This window comes from Galeopterus variegatus, unplaced genomic scaffold, assembly GCF_000696425.1.
Source record: "Galeopterus variegatus unplaced genomic scaffold, G_variegatus-3.0.2 Scaffold9211, whole genome shotgun sequence".
Classification (NCBI taxonomy): Eukaryota; Metazoa; Chordata; class Mammalia; order Dermoptera; family Cynocephalidae; genus Galeopterus; species Galeopterus variegatus.
Window position 1 is genome coordinate 19680 of NW_007735322.1, and position 21353 is coordinate 41032.

The 21353-nt window shown below is 52.3% G+C and overlaps 1 protein-coding gene and 1 long non-coding RNA gene across 3 annotated transcripts; both read right to left on the minus strand.

Moving 5' to 3' along the window:
• Window positions 1-2623: 2623 nt before the first annotated feature.
• PIN1 (peptidylprolyl cis/trans isomerase, NIMA-interacting 1) lies at window positions 2624-15721 on the minus strand. Of its 2 annotated transcripts, XM_008593473.1 has the most exons (4): window positions 15527-15721; window positions 13315-13530; window positions 4091-4201; window positions 2624-3210 (listed from the first exon to the last, which is right to left on the minus strand). In XM_008593473.1, the coding sequence occupies exons 1-4, from the start codon at window positions 15582-15584 to the stop codon at window positions 3101-3103; spliced, it is 495 nt and encodes a 164-aa protein (XP_008591695.1). In that variant the 5' UTR covers window positions 15585-15721; the 3' UTR covers window positions 2624-3100. The 2 variants fall into 2 exon arrangements, with proteins under 2 accessions (XP_008591695.1, XP_008591696.1); XM_008593474.1 differs by lacking the exons at window positions 2624-3210; window positions 4091-4201 and adding an exon at window positions 11227-11679 and having other exon boundaries at window positions 15527-15610.
• A 4289-nt stretch (window positions 15722-20010) lies between these two features.
• Window positions 20011-21302, minus strand: LOC103609113. Its single transcript, XR_552103.1, has 3 exons — window positions 21194-21302; window positions 20997-21034; window positions 20011-20162 (listed from the first exon to the last, which is right to left on the minus strand). It is a non-coding gene; the product is annotated as an uncharacterized LOC103609113 (long non-coding RNA).
• Window positions 21303-21353: the final 51 nt, after the last annotated feature.

Here is a 21353-nt window from a genome sequence, read left to right on the forward strand (position 1 = left end):
ATGGGACCATCTAATGCACTCATTTAAAACCAATTTTTAAAGAAATCCTCAAGAAAAGCAATTAATATCTATTTAAATGAACAAGGTTGACATTGAAAAAGAATTGATTCCTGGATTAGCACATGGAGAAGCACTTTTCTCCATACCTGCTAAAAAAATGAAACCAAAAAAAAAAAAAAAAAAGGGCACAGGGCTGGGAAATTTAGAATATCTGTATCTCCCTCCCCAACTTACATGTATTAGGAGGCCAGCCTCCAAGGTAAGGGGGCAGGTGGTTAATCGGTCTCGGATACGGAATCCTCATTTTTTAAAAAAAGATGACCGGTAAGGGGATCTTAACCCCTGACTTGGTGGTGTCAGCACCACGCTCAGCTAGTGAGCAAACCGGCCATCCCTATATGGGATCCGAACCCGGGACCTTGGTGTTATCAGCACCACACTCTCCCGAGTGAGCCACGGGCCGGCCCCCGGAATCCTCTTGAGTAAGGTGGAAAACCGAGGGCTGCTGAGTTCAACAGTCCTTGTCCAAAATGCACTTAGTCCTGGAGATCCACATTCTCACACCAGGAACATCACAGTCCTGGCACTCTCTCACACACACCCCCATTCTCTCTCTCTCTCTCTCATGCACACAGGTGTGGCGCTTCTTAGACTTTTGAGTTTGTGGCTTTGGCTCCAATCAAGCATAGGCAAGACTAATACCCCTCTCCCCCAGGCCAGGACCGTCTATGCATGTGTGTGTCTCAGCTGTCCGCTGCTAACTCCCCTCTCATTGTGGATGTGTGCCTGGCCACACAGGGAAGCCAACCCCCATCCCGTGGCAGTCGCACCAATTCCCGAGGTGACCTGCTCTAGCCCTGCCTGGGGTACAGGGTGATGAGTGGAAATCAGCTGACTGGGGCGGGGCCTGGTCTGGGAGGTGCAAGGGAGGACTGGACAGAAGACTCCACTGTCACCGTCCTAAAGGCCTGGGATTTACAGACCTGATTCTAGGCAGGAGGTGGGGGGTGGGCGTGTACAGCCGGGAAGGAAAACCACAGCTACTTCATGATTCATACTTCACCTTGACACTGAGTGGGCTCCAGGGGCATGTTTATCTAACAGTGTTGTTCTTATCTGGGTTTTGGCCACTGCACAGTTGAGGGAAGGGGGAGGCCCAGAGAAGCAGGTGTTCACACCCACACGGGAGGACTCCCCATGTCACACAGGACACATAGAAATAACCAGAGTTATCATTATCACTCGCACGCGTGCATGCACACACGGGTAAATGCCCAAAGTGACTGTGCCACAAAGCCTGTTTCTTTGCTGGCCCTGCACAGACAGGATAATGCACACCCCTCCCTGGCAGCATCGCAGAGGAGCAGGAGCCCCTGGGGAGATTCTTCCCCCGGCCCTTGGTGTTGTTGGGACACAAGTCCCCTTCCCCACCTTGGAGCAGAACTCAGCAAACCCTCTTGCCCTCCCAGCTACTCATGTCTGGTCCTTCCCAGGGACTCCGTTGTACCAGACGGGTGTGATTGCTTCCCAATCCCACCCAACTGTTGGTGCAACATTGTGCCTGGAGGTGTAGCTAGCCAGCCGCCAGTGCTGAGAGGAAACTCATTAAACCTTCCTAATGACAAACGCTCTGGCAGGCAGGAGGCAGGCGGAGAGCAATTGCTCCAGAAACCGGCCAGATGGGAGTAGGCTCAGGTGACTGTTCATGAGATTCAGCCCTGGTGGGGAGGGGCTCTCTGAGTCAGGCTTCATTTTGCTTGGGCCCCCAAGCCCTGCTAACCTGCCACCCCCACAATCCTGGCTGGTCCCCATCAAGTGGGGGGGAAGGTGAGTGGGCAGGTGTGACCATGTCTCCACCTAACAGACTCACAAACCCCCTCACTGAACTGAACCCCCAGCCCAAGCCCTGGCTTGGTGGACAGGCAGGCCACACGCACAGCCCCCCATGCTGGCAGGGGTTCTCACCCCAAGGTAAAGGGAGGACCTCCCTGACACCCGCCACAGGAATTCCCTCTGCTCCAGGACAGCCACTGGAATCTGCATTCCTCTCCCCAGCGCACCCCACCTCCATGATCCCTGGTCTCAGATGCGCCTGGCAGAAGGCCCCCCCCACTATACTAGAGGGGAGGGGCCTGCTGCCATGGTAACAGCATCTGCAGAGGGTGCTGGGTCTGGTGGCTGGACCCAAGACCAACATGTCAGAATTGCTCGCAGTGGAAGGGAAGCAGGCATCGGGATGCCAGGCATAATTCATTCTAATTGGAGAGTGGCCTGTGTGCATGAGGTGTGGGGATGTGCAGAGGACACTCAGGGCTGAGAAGCTTCAGCCTGGCCCTACCAGGATTCCCCAGCTCCACCCTCAACCTGCTGAACGGAAAACTGTGCGGTGCAATGAGGCCCCTGCATCCTTGAAGAGGACCCAGAGCTGGCCTGGCACACGAGGGTTGACAGCCACTGGGGCTGGACAGTGCCCCCCTTCCCTGGGAGACAGGCTGCTAGGGCTCCCCAGGCCCAGGAAGAGGGGAAGCTTCTTGGGGGAGGAAGCACAGCTTGCACACCCGGACACTCAGGGCAGCAGGCGACAGTCCCAGCAGGGAGGAAAGGAGACTCAGGACAGCAGAGCAGCAGTTCCAGGTTTAATGGAGGGTGCACGGGCGCTGCACTGCCGCTCAGAGGGGACCCGCAGCCAGGAACCCGAGCGTTTGCTTTTTGTAACTCAATAGAGGAACGTGGCATAACTAAAAAAAACAACTCAAGGCCCCCCTACCCGCCTCAGGGACCTGGGGGGACATGGGTGGCTCAGCTGACTAGGCCTTCTCTTTGGGACAGGTCACCCCCATCCCCCCTGGTCCGGAAGCCTCCCCACCCCCCACTCCCTTCTGAAGTCAATTCCCTAAGCAGGGGTCTGGCAGGGACAGCCCCAACTGGGGGTGGACAGGGAGCAGGGAACCCAGATTCCCCAATCTGGAAGAGCCCCCCTCCCAGACATTTGGGGAACAATAAATACTGTGACAGCAGCAGGAAGGGCACCCATCAGCCGGCTGGCAGTGGGGGAGCCAGGGTCCCGCCGCCTGCCTGCAGGCCTGGGCTCCCACGCCCCTCACTCCGTGCGCAGGATAATGTGGATGCCGGAATCCGTGAACACGGGCCCGCTCATCTCCCCCGTCCGCAGCGCGAACGAGGCGTCTTCAAATGGCTTCTGCATCTGACCTGGGAACCGTGAATGGGGAGAAAGGGGTGTGTCAAGGCCGGCAGGAAGACGCAGGGCAGTGGGGGCGGCAGATGGGGCTCCCACCTGCGCCAAGCCTCATACCCATCCGTCACCAAGTTTACGGCCCTGTCACGGTGCGGTGCGGAGCTGTGGCTCAGCTGGGGGGTGGCAGGGCCATTAAGGAGGTCCTGGGAGGCTGGAGAACAGCTTGAAGGATGGTAGCTTGAGAGCCACCACCATGTGTTTAGAGGCATATTTTGGTGATGAACCCTTCTCCCCAGGCCCAATTCCCAGCCCCTGCTCTGTTATCTGTCCCAGCAGCCTCCTCTGGTGGGCAGGCAGCCAACAGCCCCTTGCTGGCTCCCCACCCCCACAGGTACTGGCTCCCACACATCATATCCCTACCCCACCCTGGGCCCCTCCCTGCTGTTATGTAGACCCCATGGATTGAGGGGGGAAAAGAAAGAGGCCTGGTTCCTTCTGCTCCCCATTTCCCACTGCCCTGGCCAGACAGGCCTAACCTCGGGGCTGCCGATCTGACATGCCTCGCTTCACCTCTGATTTCACCTGTGAGAGTGGGGCAGGGGATTCTGGAGGACTGCCCTGGAGCGCTCCAGGAACCCCAGCCTTATATCCACAACCAGAGGAGAGGCAAATGACAGGATGTGCCCACCTTGAGAAGCCCACAGACTGACCCCCCAGGGGGAACGACACCAGGAGAAAGGCTCTACGCCTCCCTTGTGCCACCCCTGCCCTGCTCTCCCCTCCCCAGCAGGGCAGCCTCTGCAGCCCTAGGGAGGGACAGTGCTGCCACCTAGTGGAGCCCGGAGGCCTGTGCAGCCCCAGCTCCTCCCAGCCCACACCCGGTTCCCTGCGTACCTCTGCTGAAGGCACCCAGGTCTCCCCTGGCCTTGGCTGAGCTGCAGTCGCTGAACTGTGAAGCCAGAGACTCAAAGTCCTCCTCTCCCGACTTGATCTTCTGGATGTAGCCTGGGGACACAGAGGAGGGGGAGAGCACATCAGGGGTGCAGCAGGGCAGGGTTCAGAATGGAGGGGAGAGCGGACCTTCACTCTGACTCCCAGACACACACGAACATGCAAAACACACTCCCCACAAACCCCTTCTCCCTGCACACGCAGTCGCACCTGTCCTCACTTGAGGCCGCGAAGAGATGCCCTCTACACACATGGACCCATGGAGTGTGCCCCTGCCATCCTTACAGACTAGACAGCCATGTTGGGCCTAGACAGCCATGTTGGGCCTCACACGGTTGGCCACTCTCTGCCCCAGCACGCACACACATGCACGCGCGCGCGCGCACACACACACACACACACACACACACACACACACACACACACACATGCACACACGTGCACGCGCGCGCGCACACACACACACACACACACACACACAGTGATCTCCCACCCCGCCAACACACACACATTTGATAGAAAACCTACGCCTAAGCCCCAATAGGGCGGAGGAGAGCAGGACATGCTGGACCCCCCTGAGGCCCGAGGGTGGGAGGGACAGTTGTCCAGAGGGTTAAGGAAAAAGGTGGAGGACCAGGGCGCAAGCCCAGCTCTGCCACAGCAGCTGACAACAGCCAATGGGCCTCAGTTGTCCCACCTGTACAAAGTGGGAGGCCCAGCTAGGCACTCACTGGGGCACTCAGGAGACCCTGAGGTGGTCGGGGCAGGGCTCTGCAGGGTAGAGTCTTCAGTCCCATGCACCGTGGCCCCAGAGGCAGGGGACATGGCTCTGCTCTTCTCCTGGACAGAGCCGGACATACTAGCCCTCTGTGCAGCCCAAACCGGCTCCAGAAGGTTATGACTCACCCAGAGGATCACAACTCTCCTGCAGGGAGGGAGGCCAGGGCTGAGGCCAGGAAGGCGAAGGACGACTCTGAGGAAAAGAGGCTCTTACAGAGGGCACGGGATGGCAGCGCTGAGCAGGAGCACACTGTGGGAGGACTGCGTGTGGTGTGTGTACATGAGATGTGTTCGGTGTGAGTATATGTCTGTATGCATCTGTATGCATGTGGGTCTGGTGTGTGGAGGGTGTGCACATGCATGTGGTGTGTCTGGTGTGAGTGTATGCAGATGCGCTGGGTTGTGAATGTGTGTGTGTATGTGGTGCATGTATGCATGTGGTGGGTTTGGTGTGAGTGGATCAGTGTGTGCATGTGTGTGGATGGGTATGCACGTGTGTGTGGTGTATGGTGTGTGTGTGCACATGCGTGTGGTATGTGTATGGTGCGTGTGCGTATGAGGCCCACTGGCACATGCATATGTGTATGCACAGGGTGTGTTTGGTGTGAATGTGTGGTGTGTGCATGTGACGTGTGTGTGGTGTGAGTGTGCATGTAGTGTGCATACATGTGTGTGGGTGGGTGTGCACACACGTGTGGTGTGTATGCATGTAGTGTGTTTGGTGTGTATCAGTGTTTGTGTATGCATGTGGTTTGTTTGGTGTGTGTGCTTGTAAGTGGTGTATGTGCATGTGGGTGTGTGGTGTATGCATATGCACGTGGTGTGTTTGGTGTGTGTGTGGGGGGGTGCATGTGTGTGCACGTGTGTGTGGTGTGTATATGCATGTGGTATGTTTGGTGTGTGTGCGAGTGGTGTGTGTGCATGTCGGTGTGTGGTGTATGCATATGTACGTGTGTGTGGTGTATGCATATGTACGTGTGTGTGGTGTATGCATGTGGTGTGTTTGGTGTGTGCATGTGGTGTGTCTGCTGTGAGTGAGTTGTGTGGGTGTGTGCTGTACGTATATGCACCTGTGTGGTGTGTGCATGTGGTGTGTTTGGTGTATGTGCGTGTGGTGTGTGCACATGTGGGTGTGTGGTGCATACATATGCACGTGCATGTGGTGTATGCATGTGGCGTGTCTGGTGTATGCATGTGGTGTGTCTGGTGTGTGAGTGGCATGTGTACCAGTGTGTATGTGTGAGTGGCATGTGTACCATGTGCTTCCAGTGCCTTCCTGAGTCCAGGCAGCCCCTGAGGTGGGCAGAAGCTGGTGGGCCAGAACCTACCATTCCTGTCTTGCTCTCCCCAGCTGTCCTGGCACACGAACACATGTCCCTGCCAATCTCCTCCCTGGGCCCACAGGCGCAACCAGAAGTAGGCTCTGAAAGCAATGGCCCCAGAGCCCTGGAGCAGCCCCCTGGGCGAGCTGGGTCTGCACTGCCTTCCCAACTTGCCTCGCAGCCACTCTCAAGGAGGCACCATCCCACGGTGGCAGTTCTCTCCAATATGAAGGTCGGCTAGACACAACTGCCGCTGGGTTTCTCTGTCACCCTGACGCTTCCACCTTTTGCTCCCATCTGAGCATGACACACCCACTGGTTGACGTACCCTGTGTAAACATTGTTGACACACCCACCCGGTGCCTGTATGAGTGCCACAGGGACACTGCTGGGTGATTTCACCAAAGTTACAAGGCCGTGGTACCCAGCGGTGTCTGTCTGACACGGGGCAGATCCAAACTTCCTGGGGGCTGTCGGCTTCAGAATCCTGCCTGACCTACTGGCTACCAGCCACCATAATCCACCTGCCCGGAGCCACAGTCAAAATGGCATGACCGTGAGACCTTGACAGACATCACTTACTGTCACCACTCTCCCTTCTGTGTGGACTGAGCGTCCCAGGGAGGAAGCTGCCCCTGCTCCTCTATGCTCTGCCCATCCATGCTCCCCTGGCCTATATGTCTAGTTAGATCTGGCTGTCACTGCGAGGCACTGCCTGGTGCCTGTACACACAAATGGTGCCATACAAGGCCCACCCTCCACTTGGACGGCACATTGCTTCTGCTCATAATGCCTGTCTGGTTGGAACCCCCTGGGGGCTGCTAGGGGTCCCCTTGTTAGACATATCCATTGGTGACTCCAACCTGGACTAGTCATCCCTAAGACGCCCTCCTGCTCCTCCTCTCCCTGGGCTTCTGAGTATCTCCTTGGCCTCATCTGCCCAGCATTGGATTCCCTTGCCTCTCTCTTCTGCCTGGACCACGGTAAGCCAGCCAGGGAATCCTGACTGCACGATGCCCCCGGTACCTTCACCTGCGGGCCAAGCCCAGTCCTGAGCCCTGTGCAAGTATCACACTGCATCCACCAGCAGCCGTGGCCATAGCCACAGGGATCCCCGAGATCAAACAGCCTTCCCAAGGTTCACACACACGTAGTGTGCAATCCATGTCAGCCTAAAATCGAACAAAAGCCATGCTGGGGCCCCCCCACCATTCACATCACCCAGATCTGCCTCTGACCAGCCAGATCTCTCAGAAAAACATTCTGCTTTGATGAGAGCCTGAAATGATTTTTTTCCCCCCAGAAAAATGCTTTCTTCCTGAGTTCCCCTTCCTAGAGGCTGACCTTCAAGGGTCAGGTCCTGTGCGTCCCCTCAGCTCAGTCTGTACCCACCCACACCACGAAGACGTCCCTACTAGTCCCGCGCTGCCCTCCCTCCCCACTTCCTTTCCCTCCAGGCCTTTGCCTAAGTGCCTCTTTCTGCCTGAAACTCGCCTGCTGTCCTCTAGTCGCCCCAGGGAGCCTTCCTTCATGCACTGGGGGGCCTCTCCGTGGGTGCTGCAGTTCCCACTGTCCTGTCTATGCCTCTGTCACCTGCCTCACAGTGAGAAGACAGGGGCTGGGTCAGCCTTGCTCACTGCTGCACCTCCAGCTCACAGCGCTCTGCAAAGAAGAGGTGATCACTGATGTTTATGGAACTCAGGAATGAATGAGACAGAAAGAGCCCACGGAGGAGGGAGACAGAAACCCACCACTGGTCTTTGGGCAGAAATGCTGGAATCTAATGCCTTTTCTGCCTGAACCTTGGGTCTCAACACTGAGGCCAGACGTCCCGGCCCTCCTCCAGGACCATGCCCCAGCCTTGCCTCACCACACCAATACCATTCCAGGAGCTGGTCGACCTATTGGATCGCTTCTGGGCATTCAGGAGCCCCTGAAATTATATGCAAAACAGAATAGCTTCTGTCTCTGCTGGCAGATCCAGGCAGGCCTGCTCACAGAAGGTCGGCAGACTTGTGGGGGCTGACTGGACTCCAACTGCTGGGTTCAGCTCCCAGCTCGGCCGCTCCTAAGCTCTGCGAGGCTCGTAGGTGACTGCCTCTTGGAGCTTCCCTTGACTGGCCTGTAAAACGGAGTAACAATAGCTCCCTCCTTGGAGGGCTGTGAACAAGAAACCACTTGAGAAATAGTTGGCACAGAACAAGCTCTTGACAGATATGAGCTGTCCATCCATCTGGTATGAACTGAATGTTGGCGTCCCCCACAAATTCATATGGTGAAGCTGAAACCCCCAGTGTGACTGTATTTGGAGATGGGCTTTTCGGGAAGTAATTAAAGAAAAATGAGGTCATAAGGCTAGGGCCCTGATCCAAAAGGATCAGTGTCCTTGTAAGAAGAGACACCAGAGAGCAAAAGCTCTCCACTTGCATGCTCCGAGGAAAGGCTGTGTGAGTACACAGCAAGGAGGCGGCTGTCTACAAGCCAGAAAGAGAGCCCTCAGCAGGAACCGAATCAGCCAGAACCTTAACCTTGGACTTTCAGCCTCCAGACCTGTGAGAAAATCAGTTTCTGTTGTTTAAGCCACTCAGTCTATGGTATTTTGTTATGGAAGCCCTGATTACTTAAGGATGAGAGAGTAAACAAAAAGGTTTAGAAGACAAACTCTCTGCTCTGCCTCAGCAATCAGTACGCTGCTTCCAGTGTTAAGCTGCCCAGGCACCACAGAGGAAGGACCTGGTCAGGGAAAGAGGTAAAAGGATTAGGTTTGCCATCTGAGAAGTCCCAATATCCAGCAAGAGGGGCCCAGAGACCCACCTGAGGCCAGCAGGCTGGAATGGTCCCACCATCCACGACAACACCAGGCCAAAGGAGTTCACTACCCCTCGGACTTTGGGCATGGGTGTCTGCGGGGTACTGCTGCTCATATCCTGGGTCTTCTTGGGACCCTCAGGCCCTGGGCATGTGGGGGTAGGGGGTCAGGGAGCAGGCAGGGAAGGTTTCTCCATGGCCTGGCTTCCTTAGGCAAGGACACCAGTAATGACATCCAGCCAACCCTCAGATCTCTGACAGCGTCTGGCTGCAGCCCAGCAGCTGCAGAGGAACCGATGCTGGAAAAAGCAATAAAGTCTCAGCAGAAAATGGGGAGGTGGTGGTTCTCACTGTGGGCAGTCTGTCCCCTCAGGGCAAAGGGAGAGCACCAGACCTAAATGGGCACTGATGAGACTCAGGCCCAGGCTGCCAGCTGGGGAGTGTGCTGCCCAAATCACGATCTCCTGATCACCTGGAATAAGCCCAAGATGGGGGAGAACATCCACTTTCATGGAAGAGAACACGAGGCCCAGGTGTCCAATGCTTGCTGACGTTGCCCATGAGAATCTGGTTATTGAGTACAACACAGATGGGGCATCTCACTGTGTCCTCCTAATGACCCACAAGGGGGCATATCCCAGTCCTGTCTCAGGCAGAAGGACACCAAGGAGAGATAGGTCATGGTCCAAGGTCATTGCAGGGTCTGCATGCTGAGCCCACCAGACTTCCTGTCTCCCTGCCCAGAACTCGTTCCATGGGCTGTGGGGTAGCAGCCAGGGCAGTATGGGAGCAGAGAAACTGTCCTGAACCCAGCTCCCCCACCACACATGCCTGAATGACCAAGGTCATGGCTCCATCATGTAGACAGCAAGTGCCTGACACAGAAGACACTGCTCCTGGATCTCCACGGCCACCTTATCCCCATTCTACAGATACAGTAACCAAGGTTCTAAGAATAAAGACACTTGGTCAAGACCACACAGCTGACACCAAAATCTAACCCTGTGCAACCCCAGAGTGGGCCACGCTGGTTGTGACCTCACTTTGCCTTCTCTGGAACACCCTACCCTACTCATGTAATCCATCACCAAGTCCTCCTGATTCGGCCTCCTAAATCTCTCTAGAATCTGCTCCCCCTCATTTCTATCCTCGCCCCCAAGTTCAAGTCACATTGCTTCTAGCTGCAATTACTCCCACAGCTCCCACTGGGCCCTCCCGAGTAAGCATCTACTTAAACTTAGGCTGTAGGGCCCAGCTGCTTACTAGGCCCACCCCCCAGACATCCCTCCCCAAGGCCCAAGCTGACCTCAGCACTCCCTAGGCCCCCACCAGCCACAAACTTGTCCATCCTAGAGACAGGGGTGGCACCCTCACCTGCCACGCCCAGATCTGTGCCCTCCTCATTGTCCCCACCTGCCATCTCTCACAAGGATCACCCCAAGCATCTCTGTCTTGAGCCAGCTGCTCTGCTCACCCCCAGGCCCTCTCCCAGCTGCCTCCCTGGACTGCGCTTCTTCCCTTTACCAGTGATGTCACCTCTTGCTGCTCCATTTCCAAATGTCCATTATTTCTTGCTCACTCTTATGGGGTCTGGAAGCCTCAGGCTTTCCCCCATCCACTTCCTCGTCTTCCCTTGGTGCAGCAAGACGCCCCTCACCGCTTGACCACTGGACCCAGCCAGCCTGAGCTCTGGACCTTCACATTCCAGCCATGTGGATCTTGCCTGAATGCACAGCACCACTGGGCCCCTCTCCCCACCACACACAGCCACGTTTCCTGCTGCCTCCAGGGTGGAACCAAACTCCTTGCCTCCCTCAGGGCCATCCTCAAGCTGACCAGGACTTGCCCTTAGAGGGCTTCACACCCCCACTGCCCCCTGCACAGCCTTTCCCAGATCCTTGGCTACATCCCAGTCCCAGGCCTTTATTTCTGCTCTGTCCTCTGCCAGGAATCCTTCTTGCTTTCTAATAGCTCATGAAACAAGGACCAAGGTGTGAGAGCTCACTCTGGGCCAGGCTTTGTGTTGGGGGGGCAGGGAGAAATAGATCCAGTCTCTGCCCTCACAGAGCTCAGGAGGCTAGCTCTTTAATCTGCCTTCAAGATTCTGTGCAAAAACTCGGCTCCTCTCTACGATGCTTACAACATAGCAAATGAACAGGTGCCATTTATTGTGCCAGACACTATGCGGGGTGTGAGTGTATGGGTGTGTGTGTGTGGGAGTAACATTCTCCAGGCCAAGTACTGGACCAAGTGAAGTAACAGTAAAATGACAGCCAATACTGGCTAAGAATGCACTCAGGGCCTAATAATAAGAACAGCAATCCAAAGACCGCTAGCAATTACAGAACATTCACTAGATGCCAGGTGCTGTTTGGGTCCTATTATTACACTACAAATTTACAAGTGAAAAGGATGGAGGCTCAGAGATGTTAAGTCACTTGCTCAAGGTCACACAGCCAAGACTTGGCAGAGCTGTACAGGACCCAGGCTATCTGGGCATGGATGAGACTGGTGTGGGGGGTAGGAGCAGTCCAGGAGGGTTGTGGGGACTCTGGCAGGAGAGGTTGAGTGGATGAAGAAACCACACCTGAGATCCAGACCAGCACTGTCTGACAGAACTTCCTGCAAGAATGGAAATGTTTTATGTCACCGCTGTGCAAGATGGTAGCCACTGGACACCTGAATTGTGACTAGTGCAAAAGAGGAACCAATTTTCAATAGCACTTACTTTTAATTAATTTAAATGGAAATAGCCACATGTGGGTAGTGGCAGCCATACTGAGCAGCTCTAGACCAGGGGTCTGCAAACTATGGCCCATGGGCCAAATCCCACACACACACCCACAACCATATGTTCGCATATGGCTGCTATCGAGTTACAAAGCAGAGTTGACAGAGACTGTTCGACCCACAAAACCTAAAATATTTACCATCTGGCCTTTGAAGAAAAAGTCTGTCACCCCTGCTCTAGACTGGGGGGGGGAGGAAACAGAACAGAGTAGGGAGTTGCCGCCTCCATCAAGTCAGAGTTAAACTACCAATTCTGTTAGCTAGTTCTGCACTCCCTACGTTTCTGACCTCCCTCTGGATCCACCACATATGTGACCCAGGCCCTTGCTTGTGGAATATACTATAAAGCAAATGTACCTCAAAGGGCCTGGTTTTCCGAAGCCTTGCAATTTCAAATATTGACCTTGTGGAGGACTGGAAATTTTCCTCAGGCTATAAAGTCTCTGTTGCAAGATAAGAATTGTAGCACAGCAAGTTTGCTGGCTCAAGGACAGACTAGTTACTGATTGTTATGTAAAGATACTGAGAAATTGCTGTAAGATCACTTAATTGTCTACTGGAATGTCATCTGGCTTGTTTCACTGAAAGTTACCAGCCTATATTGTTAAACTATAATCCCACCTATGTTCTCTTCCTGTAACTTCCTGGTCTGGAAAATAAATGCAGAAAGAGAATCCCAATTTGGGGTTAATTTCCCGAGGAAGGGTTGCCTCTCACTGGAGGGTCCCAGGGAAGTTAACCACTTTGGGGCTTCTCACTGCTCAGAAGAGATGGGTTTTGAATAATCCTTTGCGGCTCCGTCACCCAGGGGAAGTGGGGTGACAAATCCGTGGGGGGCGAAGCAACACAAAGCAACACTTGATATTATCATTAACAACAGCTCCCACCGACTGAGGGCCCACTGTGAGCCACATGCTGCCTCATCTCACTGAATTTTCACAATGGCCCTCAGAAACAAGTTATATTGTGATGCCCATCTTACAGAGAAAACTGAGTCTTGGGGACGTGATGTGAGTCCCCAAGGTCACAGAGCTCACAAGGGCACAGCTACCATCTAACCCAGGTGTGAGGGCCGAACCGTGGCTCACTTGGGAGAGTGCGGTGCTGAGTACACCAAGGCCACGGGTTTGGATCCTATATGTGGATGGCTGGTTGGCTCACTTCGGTGAGCATGGTGCTGACAACACCAAGCCAAGGGTTAAGATCCCCTCACCGGTCATCTTTTAAAAAAAAAAATAAAATAAACCCAGGTGTGCCAGCCCCCAAGGCTGGGTCCTCCATCCTTATGCTGGCTCACCCTCAAATGCCTAATACAAAGAAAAAACAGGCAGAGTGAGCTATGATCATGCCAACACACCTGACAGCGAACAAGCTGGGGTGGAGGGTCTGCTGTGACTTCTACAAGGCCCACTCTGGTCCATCTGAGAGAGGAACCACTCCCAAGATGCTGCCCCTTGCCCTGCTCACCATTGATCAGCTCCAGGGCCTCCTCCTTGGTCCGAGTGATCTTCTCCTGCCGCCAGGATGAGGGCCGCCTTGACTGGCTGTGCTTGACGAGCAGGTGTGAGCAGCGGACCCTGGTGGGCTCCCCCTGCCCGTTTTTGCCACCGACACCACTGCTGTTGCTGCTGGGCCGCTCCCACTGGCTGGCATTAGTGATGTGATTGAAGTAGTACACTCGGCCTAGAGGGGAGGGCAGGTAGGAATTCAGCAGGGGCTGTGCTCACCGGACACTGCCCTGGGCCCCTGACCGGAAGCCAGAATAAGGGACTGGCTTGTGAGATGCCTTCATTCAGCAAATCCACTGCATGTCCACCATGTGCTCTAGAGACACAGGCCAACCTGACGGGACACAGTCCCTGCCCTTAGGGAGCTACCATTCTAGGTGGGGGCAGACAAGCAAATAATACAATATAACTTCAATCACTGATAACTTCAAGGAGGAAAATAACCCCAGGTGATGGAAGAGAGGAAACTAGGGAACAGGGAGTGGCTCAAAGCATGCACTTGGCAGCCCCACTGCCTGTGTTCTAATCTGCCACTTACTCACTGTATGATCTACCTTCCCTGGGCCGCAGTTTTCTCACCTGCAAAATGGAGATAACAACTGTACCTGCCTGTAAGGTTGTTATAAGGACTGAATGAGTTCACACATCGGTGAAACGCTTAGGACAGAGCCTGGCACACACTAAAAGTGTGATGACTTTTATTTTCTCCATTGCATAGATGACAAAACGAGGCCTCACCTGCTGCATCTTTGGTAATGTTTCTTGACTGTTTACTCTGCTCCAGGCATGACAGGGGGAGGCAAGAAGTGTACTCAGGTGCATCACATCCAAAAGCTCTGCTCTTAACCCCTACCCAGTGCACTGTGTTACTGAACTAGGAACCAGCATTACTGGGGGCCAGAGGTTACCCAGCCACTGAGGAACATGCAAGAGTAAAGAGTGAGAACAAGATGATGCTGGAAGTAAGGATCCAGTAGATTCAGGGTGTCACTCCAGGGCTGAGAGTTTGCCCGGGTTACATGGATTGTCAGCCATGAAGAAGGCTGTCAGGGTCGAGCTGAGCAGAAGTGGCAGGTATGGGCCCAGAACTGGGCAAAGCATCAGATTTATGCTTGGGGTCCCAGCCACAGTCTAGGGAGGCAGCAGGGTGGGCGAGAGCACAGGTTCTGAGGCAAATCCAGCTGAGCCACTGACTCTAAAACCCTGGCAATGGCCTTGATCTCCATGACCCTGTTTTCTCATCTGAAGAATGGGGGTGAAAGAATGAGGACATTACACCTCATGGGGTTAATATGGAAAGTCGATGCTCCAAGGAGAGCTACCGGCACTCAATAAACGAGAATTATTACTGCGACTGCGATTACTATGGGCTCTGGAGACAGTAGAGTGACCGGGACCTACCCAGGATACTGGGCCCACTCCTCAAGAGTTTGTAGGGACAAAGGGCTCTGGGGGCAGACTGACTGGGTTATAACTCGGCCCCTGAAATGAATGATCTTGGGCGAGTTCCTTAAGTTTCCTGGCCTCAGTTTCCTCAATTGTAAAATGGGAATAACCATCTACCTCCCAGAGTTGTGGAAATTCAGAGAGAACTTAAACACTTAAAAGAGCTCGCCACGATGCTTGACGCAGACTTCAACGTGCCCAATTACTGGCATTATTACTGCGTCTAAGGCTTACATCGAGCCCCGAGCACAGGGGCCGTCCCTCAGGCAGAATATCACCAGCGGATATCGCAGACTCAGCATTAGGTGCGGATGGTAGGGGTGTTAGTAGACGCAGGTCGTGGACCCGAGGCCGGGCAACACCCTCGGGCTCCCATCTTTGCACAGTATTAGTGTGGCCCCCTCCCAGGGGTGCCCCCGGGGCCCAGCGGATGCAGAGACGCTCCCCAGGGCGTCAGGCGCGTTAGGCCGAGAGGGGTCAGCCGGGCAGGGGAGTGCCGCGGGGCTCCCCGGCCCCCTCACCCGCCGCACCCCCTGCCTCAGTTTCCTCCGGCTTCCCGGCTTCGGAGGCTCGCAGCCCCCACGGGGCGGGCCGGGGCCGTTAACCCGGAGACGACGCGGAGAAGTTAAGACCCCACGGGAGGGAGACGGCGGTATTGCCGCGCCCGAGGGGCGAGCTCGAGCCCTGCTCTCGTGTACCCGCCCCAGCCCCGATCCCCGCGGAACCTGAGCTGCGGCTCATGCGCTTCTCCCAGCCGGGAGGCAGCTTCTCCTCGTCCGCCATCTTCCCTCCTGCCGCAGCGCCCGACCCGCCTCCGCCGCGCCGCCTGTCGCCCGCACCCGCCCGCCACTCCGGCCGATTGGCTCAGCGCGTCCTGCACCTGGCCTGGAGGAGGCGCTCATTGGACGCCCCAACCGTCCGGATTGGTTCTCTGGCTCCCTATTGGGCAAGAGCGAGGGTGGGCGGGCCAACGCATGTTTTTCCCGGGCCCCGCCCCTGGCCGGCCTCACCCCGGGGCCAGGCACCAAAAAAGAAGAAAAAGAAAAAAAAAAAGGAAAGCTGCTGAACAGTATGAGTATTAGAGTATGATTCATTATTGGTGACGTAAAAACTATAGGTTTTATGTCACAGAAAATTTCTGGATTCATTCAAATGTGTTTGTGAATACCACTGGTGATGCAGGTGAAGAAAGATATGAGGAACTTAAGTTTTAATATAATATTTTGATTTTTTTTTTTTTTTTTTTTAAAGATGACCGGTAAGGGGATCTCAACCCTTGGCTTGGTGTTGTCAGCACCACGCTCAGCCAGTGAGCAAACTGGCCATCCCTATATAGGATCCGAACCCATGGCCTTGGTGTTATCAGCACCGCACTCTACCGAGTGAGCCACGGGCCGGCCCAATATTTTGATTTTTTAAAAATAAGCATATATTAGTATAAGAATAGCCTCCTTTTTAAAAGATAATTTTAGACTTAGGGCAGAATTACAAAAGCAGTAGGAGTTTTCATGTACCCTTCATCCAGCCTTCCCTATACTAGCCTCTTACATAATAATAGAACAGAGGTTCTCATCCACGAGTGATTTTGTTCTCCAGGGGACATTGTCTTAAGACATTTTTGGTTGTCACAAATGGGGGGTAGGAGATGCTTCCAGCATTTAGTATTAGAGACCAAGGATGTTGGTAAACATCCTGGAATGCACAGTCACAACAAAGAATTATTCAACCTAAAATGTCAACAGTGCCAAAGCTCAGAAACCTTGCCACAGAATAATTATCAAAACTGAGAAATCGACACTGAGAAAACTATTAACTAAACTACAAAGTAGACTCCCCACCCCCACCCCCCAGGCTTTTCCACTGCTGTTCTCTTTATGTTCCAGGATGGTTTTGCCTGATATTTTCTTATGATTAGATTGAGGTTATATGTTATTGGGGAAGGATATGACAGAGACCATGTACCCTTCTCAGTGCAGCCTAGCAGGTGGTCGATCGTGTTGAAATACATTACTATTTGTATTGAAGTATCTACTGATGCATAACAAATTATTCCACAATTCAGCAGATTAACATTTATTATCACACAGTTTCTGTGGGTTGGAAATCTAGGCACAGTTTAGATGGTGTCAGTAGGAGTGGTTGTTGCCTCATCTGAAGGCCTGACTGGGGTAGGATCTGCTTCCAAACCCCAGTTTTAGAGGCTGGGAAGTCAAAAGTCCAGAGACCACATCTGGTAGAGGCCTTCCTCTATAGAGTAATGCAGAGTATCACATAGTAAGAATGGGCTGAGCAAGAGTGCTAACCTGCTCACCCACTCTCCTTATAAAGCCATCAGAACCACACCCAAGACCATCCATTAACCATCAACCCACCATTCTATGAATGGATCGATCCATTCGCTAGGGCAGTGTCATAATCTAATCACCTCTTAAAAGGCCCCACCTTTCAAATACTATTAATTGGGTTTCCCACCCTCTTAACAGGGTTACAATGGAGATTAGGTTTCCAACACATGAACTTTTGGGGCACACATTTGACTCAAGGATGTGAATACAGGATATGGGGATCATTAAGGGTCATCTTGGAGGCCACACACCATACTTGTGATAACTTTGATCAATTGATTAAAGGCAGTATCTCAACTTACTATTTTTCTCTTTGTTATGAATAAGTACTGTAAGGGAGATACTTTGAGACTATGCAAATATCCTACTTCTGCTTAAACTTTAAACTTTTTTGGTGGCTGTCCCTTACCTTGGTGTTACAACACCATGCTCTAACCAGCTAAGCTAACCAGCCAGCCTAAACTTTCATCCACTAATTTGAGCATCTACCAGTGCATCTTGCCTACAGCAATGATTACTATGATGCTCCAATGACCATTTCTTATTTCCTTCTACATTTATGAATTAGAATCTTTCTGTAATGAGGAGTTGCCCCTTCTCCCCCATTCATTTACATATTCAGTTATTGATATTAGTATGAGCTCCAGAATATTTATTTTATTCTTTGGGTTATAGTCCAGTACTATCATTCTGTTGCTCAAGTTGTTTATGTCCATTGGGAATTCTTTCACAGCCTGGCTCTTATGCTCTTTCAATATGCTCCCATTCTTTTTACTTCAGCACTTGTACTTTCTGGCACCACAAGATGCTCCAGTCTCAACTTATATTTTCCTTGCCCCAGCCCTGAAACCAATCACTTCTCCAAGAAACCCAGGTTCCTTTTATTGGAGAGTGTTATTTAGAAACCAAGATCTGGGTATCAGGTATGCTCAGCACTACTGAAGGATCACTGGTCCATACAAGCCATTTCCATCACCATAAAAATCCCCCTGTACTGCTCTTTTTTATAAAAAAGCAAAACAATTAAACAAAAAAATCAATAAAAAATTAATTAAAAAGACAGATAATTTATATGGAAAGATACCAAAAAATAAAGCATAAAAAGCAAGATGTTGAATGGTATAGGAATATGACAGACTGTATCATCCCCATTGTATAAAAACTCTAGGTTATTTCAGGAAATTTCTAGATTTACTCAAACATATATCATTCTGCCACTGGTGGGAGGAGTGGTGTTAAAAGTAAGAAACTAAATTTTTGACAAAACATTTGGATTTTTTTTTGTAACTGGCTGGTATGGGGATCCAAACCCTTGTTATAACACCACTAACTGAGCTAACTGTCCATCCCTGGGCTTTTTTAACCAGCATATTAGCATAGTCATCTTTTAAAAATAAAACTGAAGTTTATCTAAATGCATTGAAAAAGGCCTGCCCTAGGAGTGAGAACAGGTAAGGCGAGAAGTTTTACATTTAGCCTTCTATGCTGATTTGAAATTAAGGAAACACCTTGTTAAATCTGTCATGTAATTAAAATTTTTCTTTTGTTTATTTTTAAATAGACAGGTAAGGGGGAAACAGCTATAAGTGTAGAAAGAGCAAAGGTACCAGGGGAGACATTTCTGGCAAGTCAGAAGCAAGCAGAGTCCTAGAGACAGCAGGGAAGCCATGGGAGTGGATAGGGAGGTAGCTAATGGAGACCAAGGAGAGACCATCCTCCATGAGCTACGGGCCAGCAGCACCCCAGGCAGCAGGCAGGTCCACCTCCCAAGAAGCTTGGTGGTGAAAGGCAGGTAGAAGGCTGTGTGGAACTTGTGGGAGGGGAGGAGCAGCTGGGTCAACACAGGAGAGGGGAGAATGGATGGAGCATGGCTCTGCATGAGGCCCTCGAGAAGGGCTCCAGAATGAGGCTGTGCCCAGGTCCCTCTCCTGCTCTGTGAGAGGATAGGGCCAAGACAGACACCAGGATCTGTGGCCAGGGGAACAGAGTTAGGAAATTTGGTCTTCTGTCTACTCACACCTGGAGGAAGAAGACTGAGGACAGCTCATAATCCTATGTGCCAGGCATCATGCAATTTTAATTGCACTATCACATTGAGATGTGGGTACCAGCATGGTGCCCCTTTTTAGAGGAGGAAACAGGATCAGAGAGGCTCACTTCCCTGAATCCCATTGCTAATGATCAGTCTGGATTCAAACCCAGTTGCTCTGACTCTCGAAGCTGGGCTCCTATAGCCAGTGCCACACTGCCTACCTGTCTACTACGATCTAATTTTTGTCTTGAAAAGAAGTGCCAGGGGCTGGCCCGATAGCTCAATCAGTAGAGCGTGGTGCTGATAACACCAAGGTCAAGGGTTCAGATCCCCCTACTGGCTAGCCACCCCCCCCCTCAAAAAAAGTGCCAGGAACTGTGATGTGGAAACATGCTTTACCTCATCTACACTTCACAATATGCCAACAAAGCAGACATTAAGTAAACACGATCACTTCCAGTTTGGATAAGGAAATGAAGGCTTAGGGGGAGGCTAAGTAACTTGCCCAGGGTCACTCAGCTTTTGGTGGCAGAATTGACATTCCACCCATGCTCTGAATTCAGAGCCTGTATTCCTAACACTACATCTACTGTCCCTACCAAGACTTCTTGTTCTGTTAGGATGACAGTATTCTCACAGTCTCTTGACCTTTACAGACCCACAGCAAACCCCAGAGCTCTGGGCTCCCACTCTGCTGGTCTTCTCCTCCCTCATTGATCCAGTCAATCTGAAGCTTACTGAGCAGTTACATACTGATGGTATAGTGACAACCAGATAGACAGCAACCGTCCTGTCATTAGCTAGTTCTCACCAAAAGATGGCAACAACAGAGCAGCATCTAAGTTTTTATTAACATGAATTTTTAAAAACAAGCATCCATTACCAGTGTGGGAGGGTGAGGCTGGGAGAGGAGGGTAGGGCAGGGGGAAGGAATTCTGCTCTATTGGTAATAAAGTTCCAAGTTCATCCCATCGTGGATTTCATCTGAAGTGAAGGTGTTAAGGAATCCTCACTATGGGCTCCATCCCCACCCCTCTCATCCTTTCACAGGGTAGACTGAGGACTCAGCCCAGGGTAAGGAAGCCATTTTGGACTGGGCCATTTTGATTTGGAGAGAATCCAAACTATGAAAAAAGGTCGTGCTCCTTTGGTACAAAGACGTGCCTGAGTCTTTTTTTTTTTTTTTCCTTTTTTTGTCTTTTTTCGTGTCCGGCAATGGATCGCAACCCTCAGTGTCGCGCCCGTACCGGACCAGGACCGGCAACGGGATTGCAACCCTCGGTGTTGCTCCCACACCTCGCTCAGCCAGTGAGCGGGAACCGGTCTGTATGTGGGATCCGAACCCTCGGCGGGAGCGCCACCGCACTCCCAAGCGGCGCACTGTAGCAGTGCGCCACCGGGCCAGCCCGACGTGCCTGAGTCTTAATCCACCCTGGTCTCCTGTCCAACACTCAGATAGAGCTCAGTAATAAATATTTTGAACTTGAAGTATCAAAATCTTCTTTAAAAAAAAAAAAAGATGACTGGTAAGGGGATCTTAATCCTTTACATGGTGTTGTCAGCACCACGCTCTCCCAAGTAAGCCACAGGCCAGCCCAAAATGTCAAAATCTTCTAAGCCAAGTCAAACTATTTCACCAGTCAACCTCCCTCCTACCCAACAAAACAGTGACATGGCTCCCATTTTATAAGTGTTTACCATGTGCTACATACCAAGTTAAACACCTTATGTGCATAATCTCATATAGACTTCAGAACTGAATAAAGAGAACCAGGACTGATATGTAGATTCTTCCTCAAGAAGTCCCACAAAGGATACAGTCCCCCAGAGACACGTGGTCCTTAAAAATCGTGTACCTATGGGATAGATACGTTTCAGAGAGAAGCCTAGGAGGCTCTTCACCCTGGAGGCAGGCTGAGTAAGCCCAGTCTAAGCAAAGGGCTGCCCGCAGCACTCCCCCACCCAAACCTTCTGGCCGAGTCCTGTCCAGCCCGCAGCTCTACCGCTGCACTCACCACTTCTTAAGGACAATCTTGTTCCAACGGGTGCCAGTTTGGGCTGCGATGAGCTTCTTAAGGTCCCCGATGGTGTCATCGGTGCTGGGCGCAGAGGAGTTAAGGCAAATGGAAGGCAGAGATAGAACGAGGAAGAGGACATTCTGGGGCTGAACACACT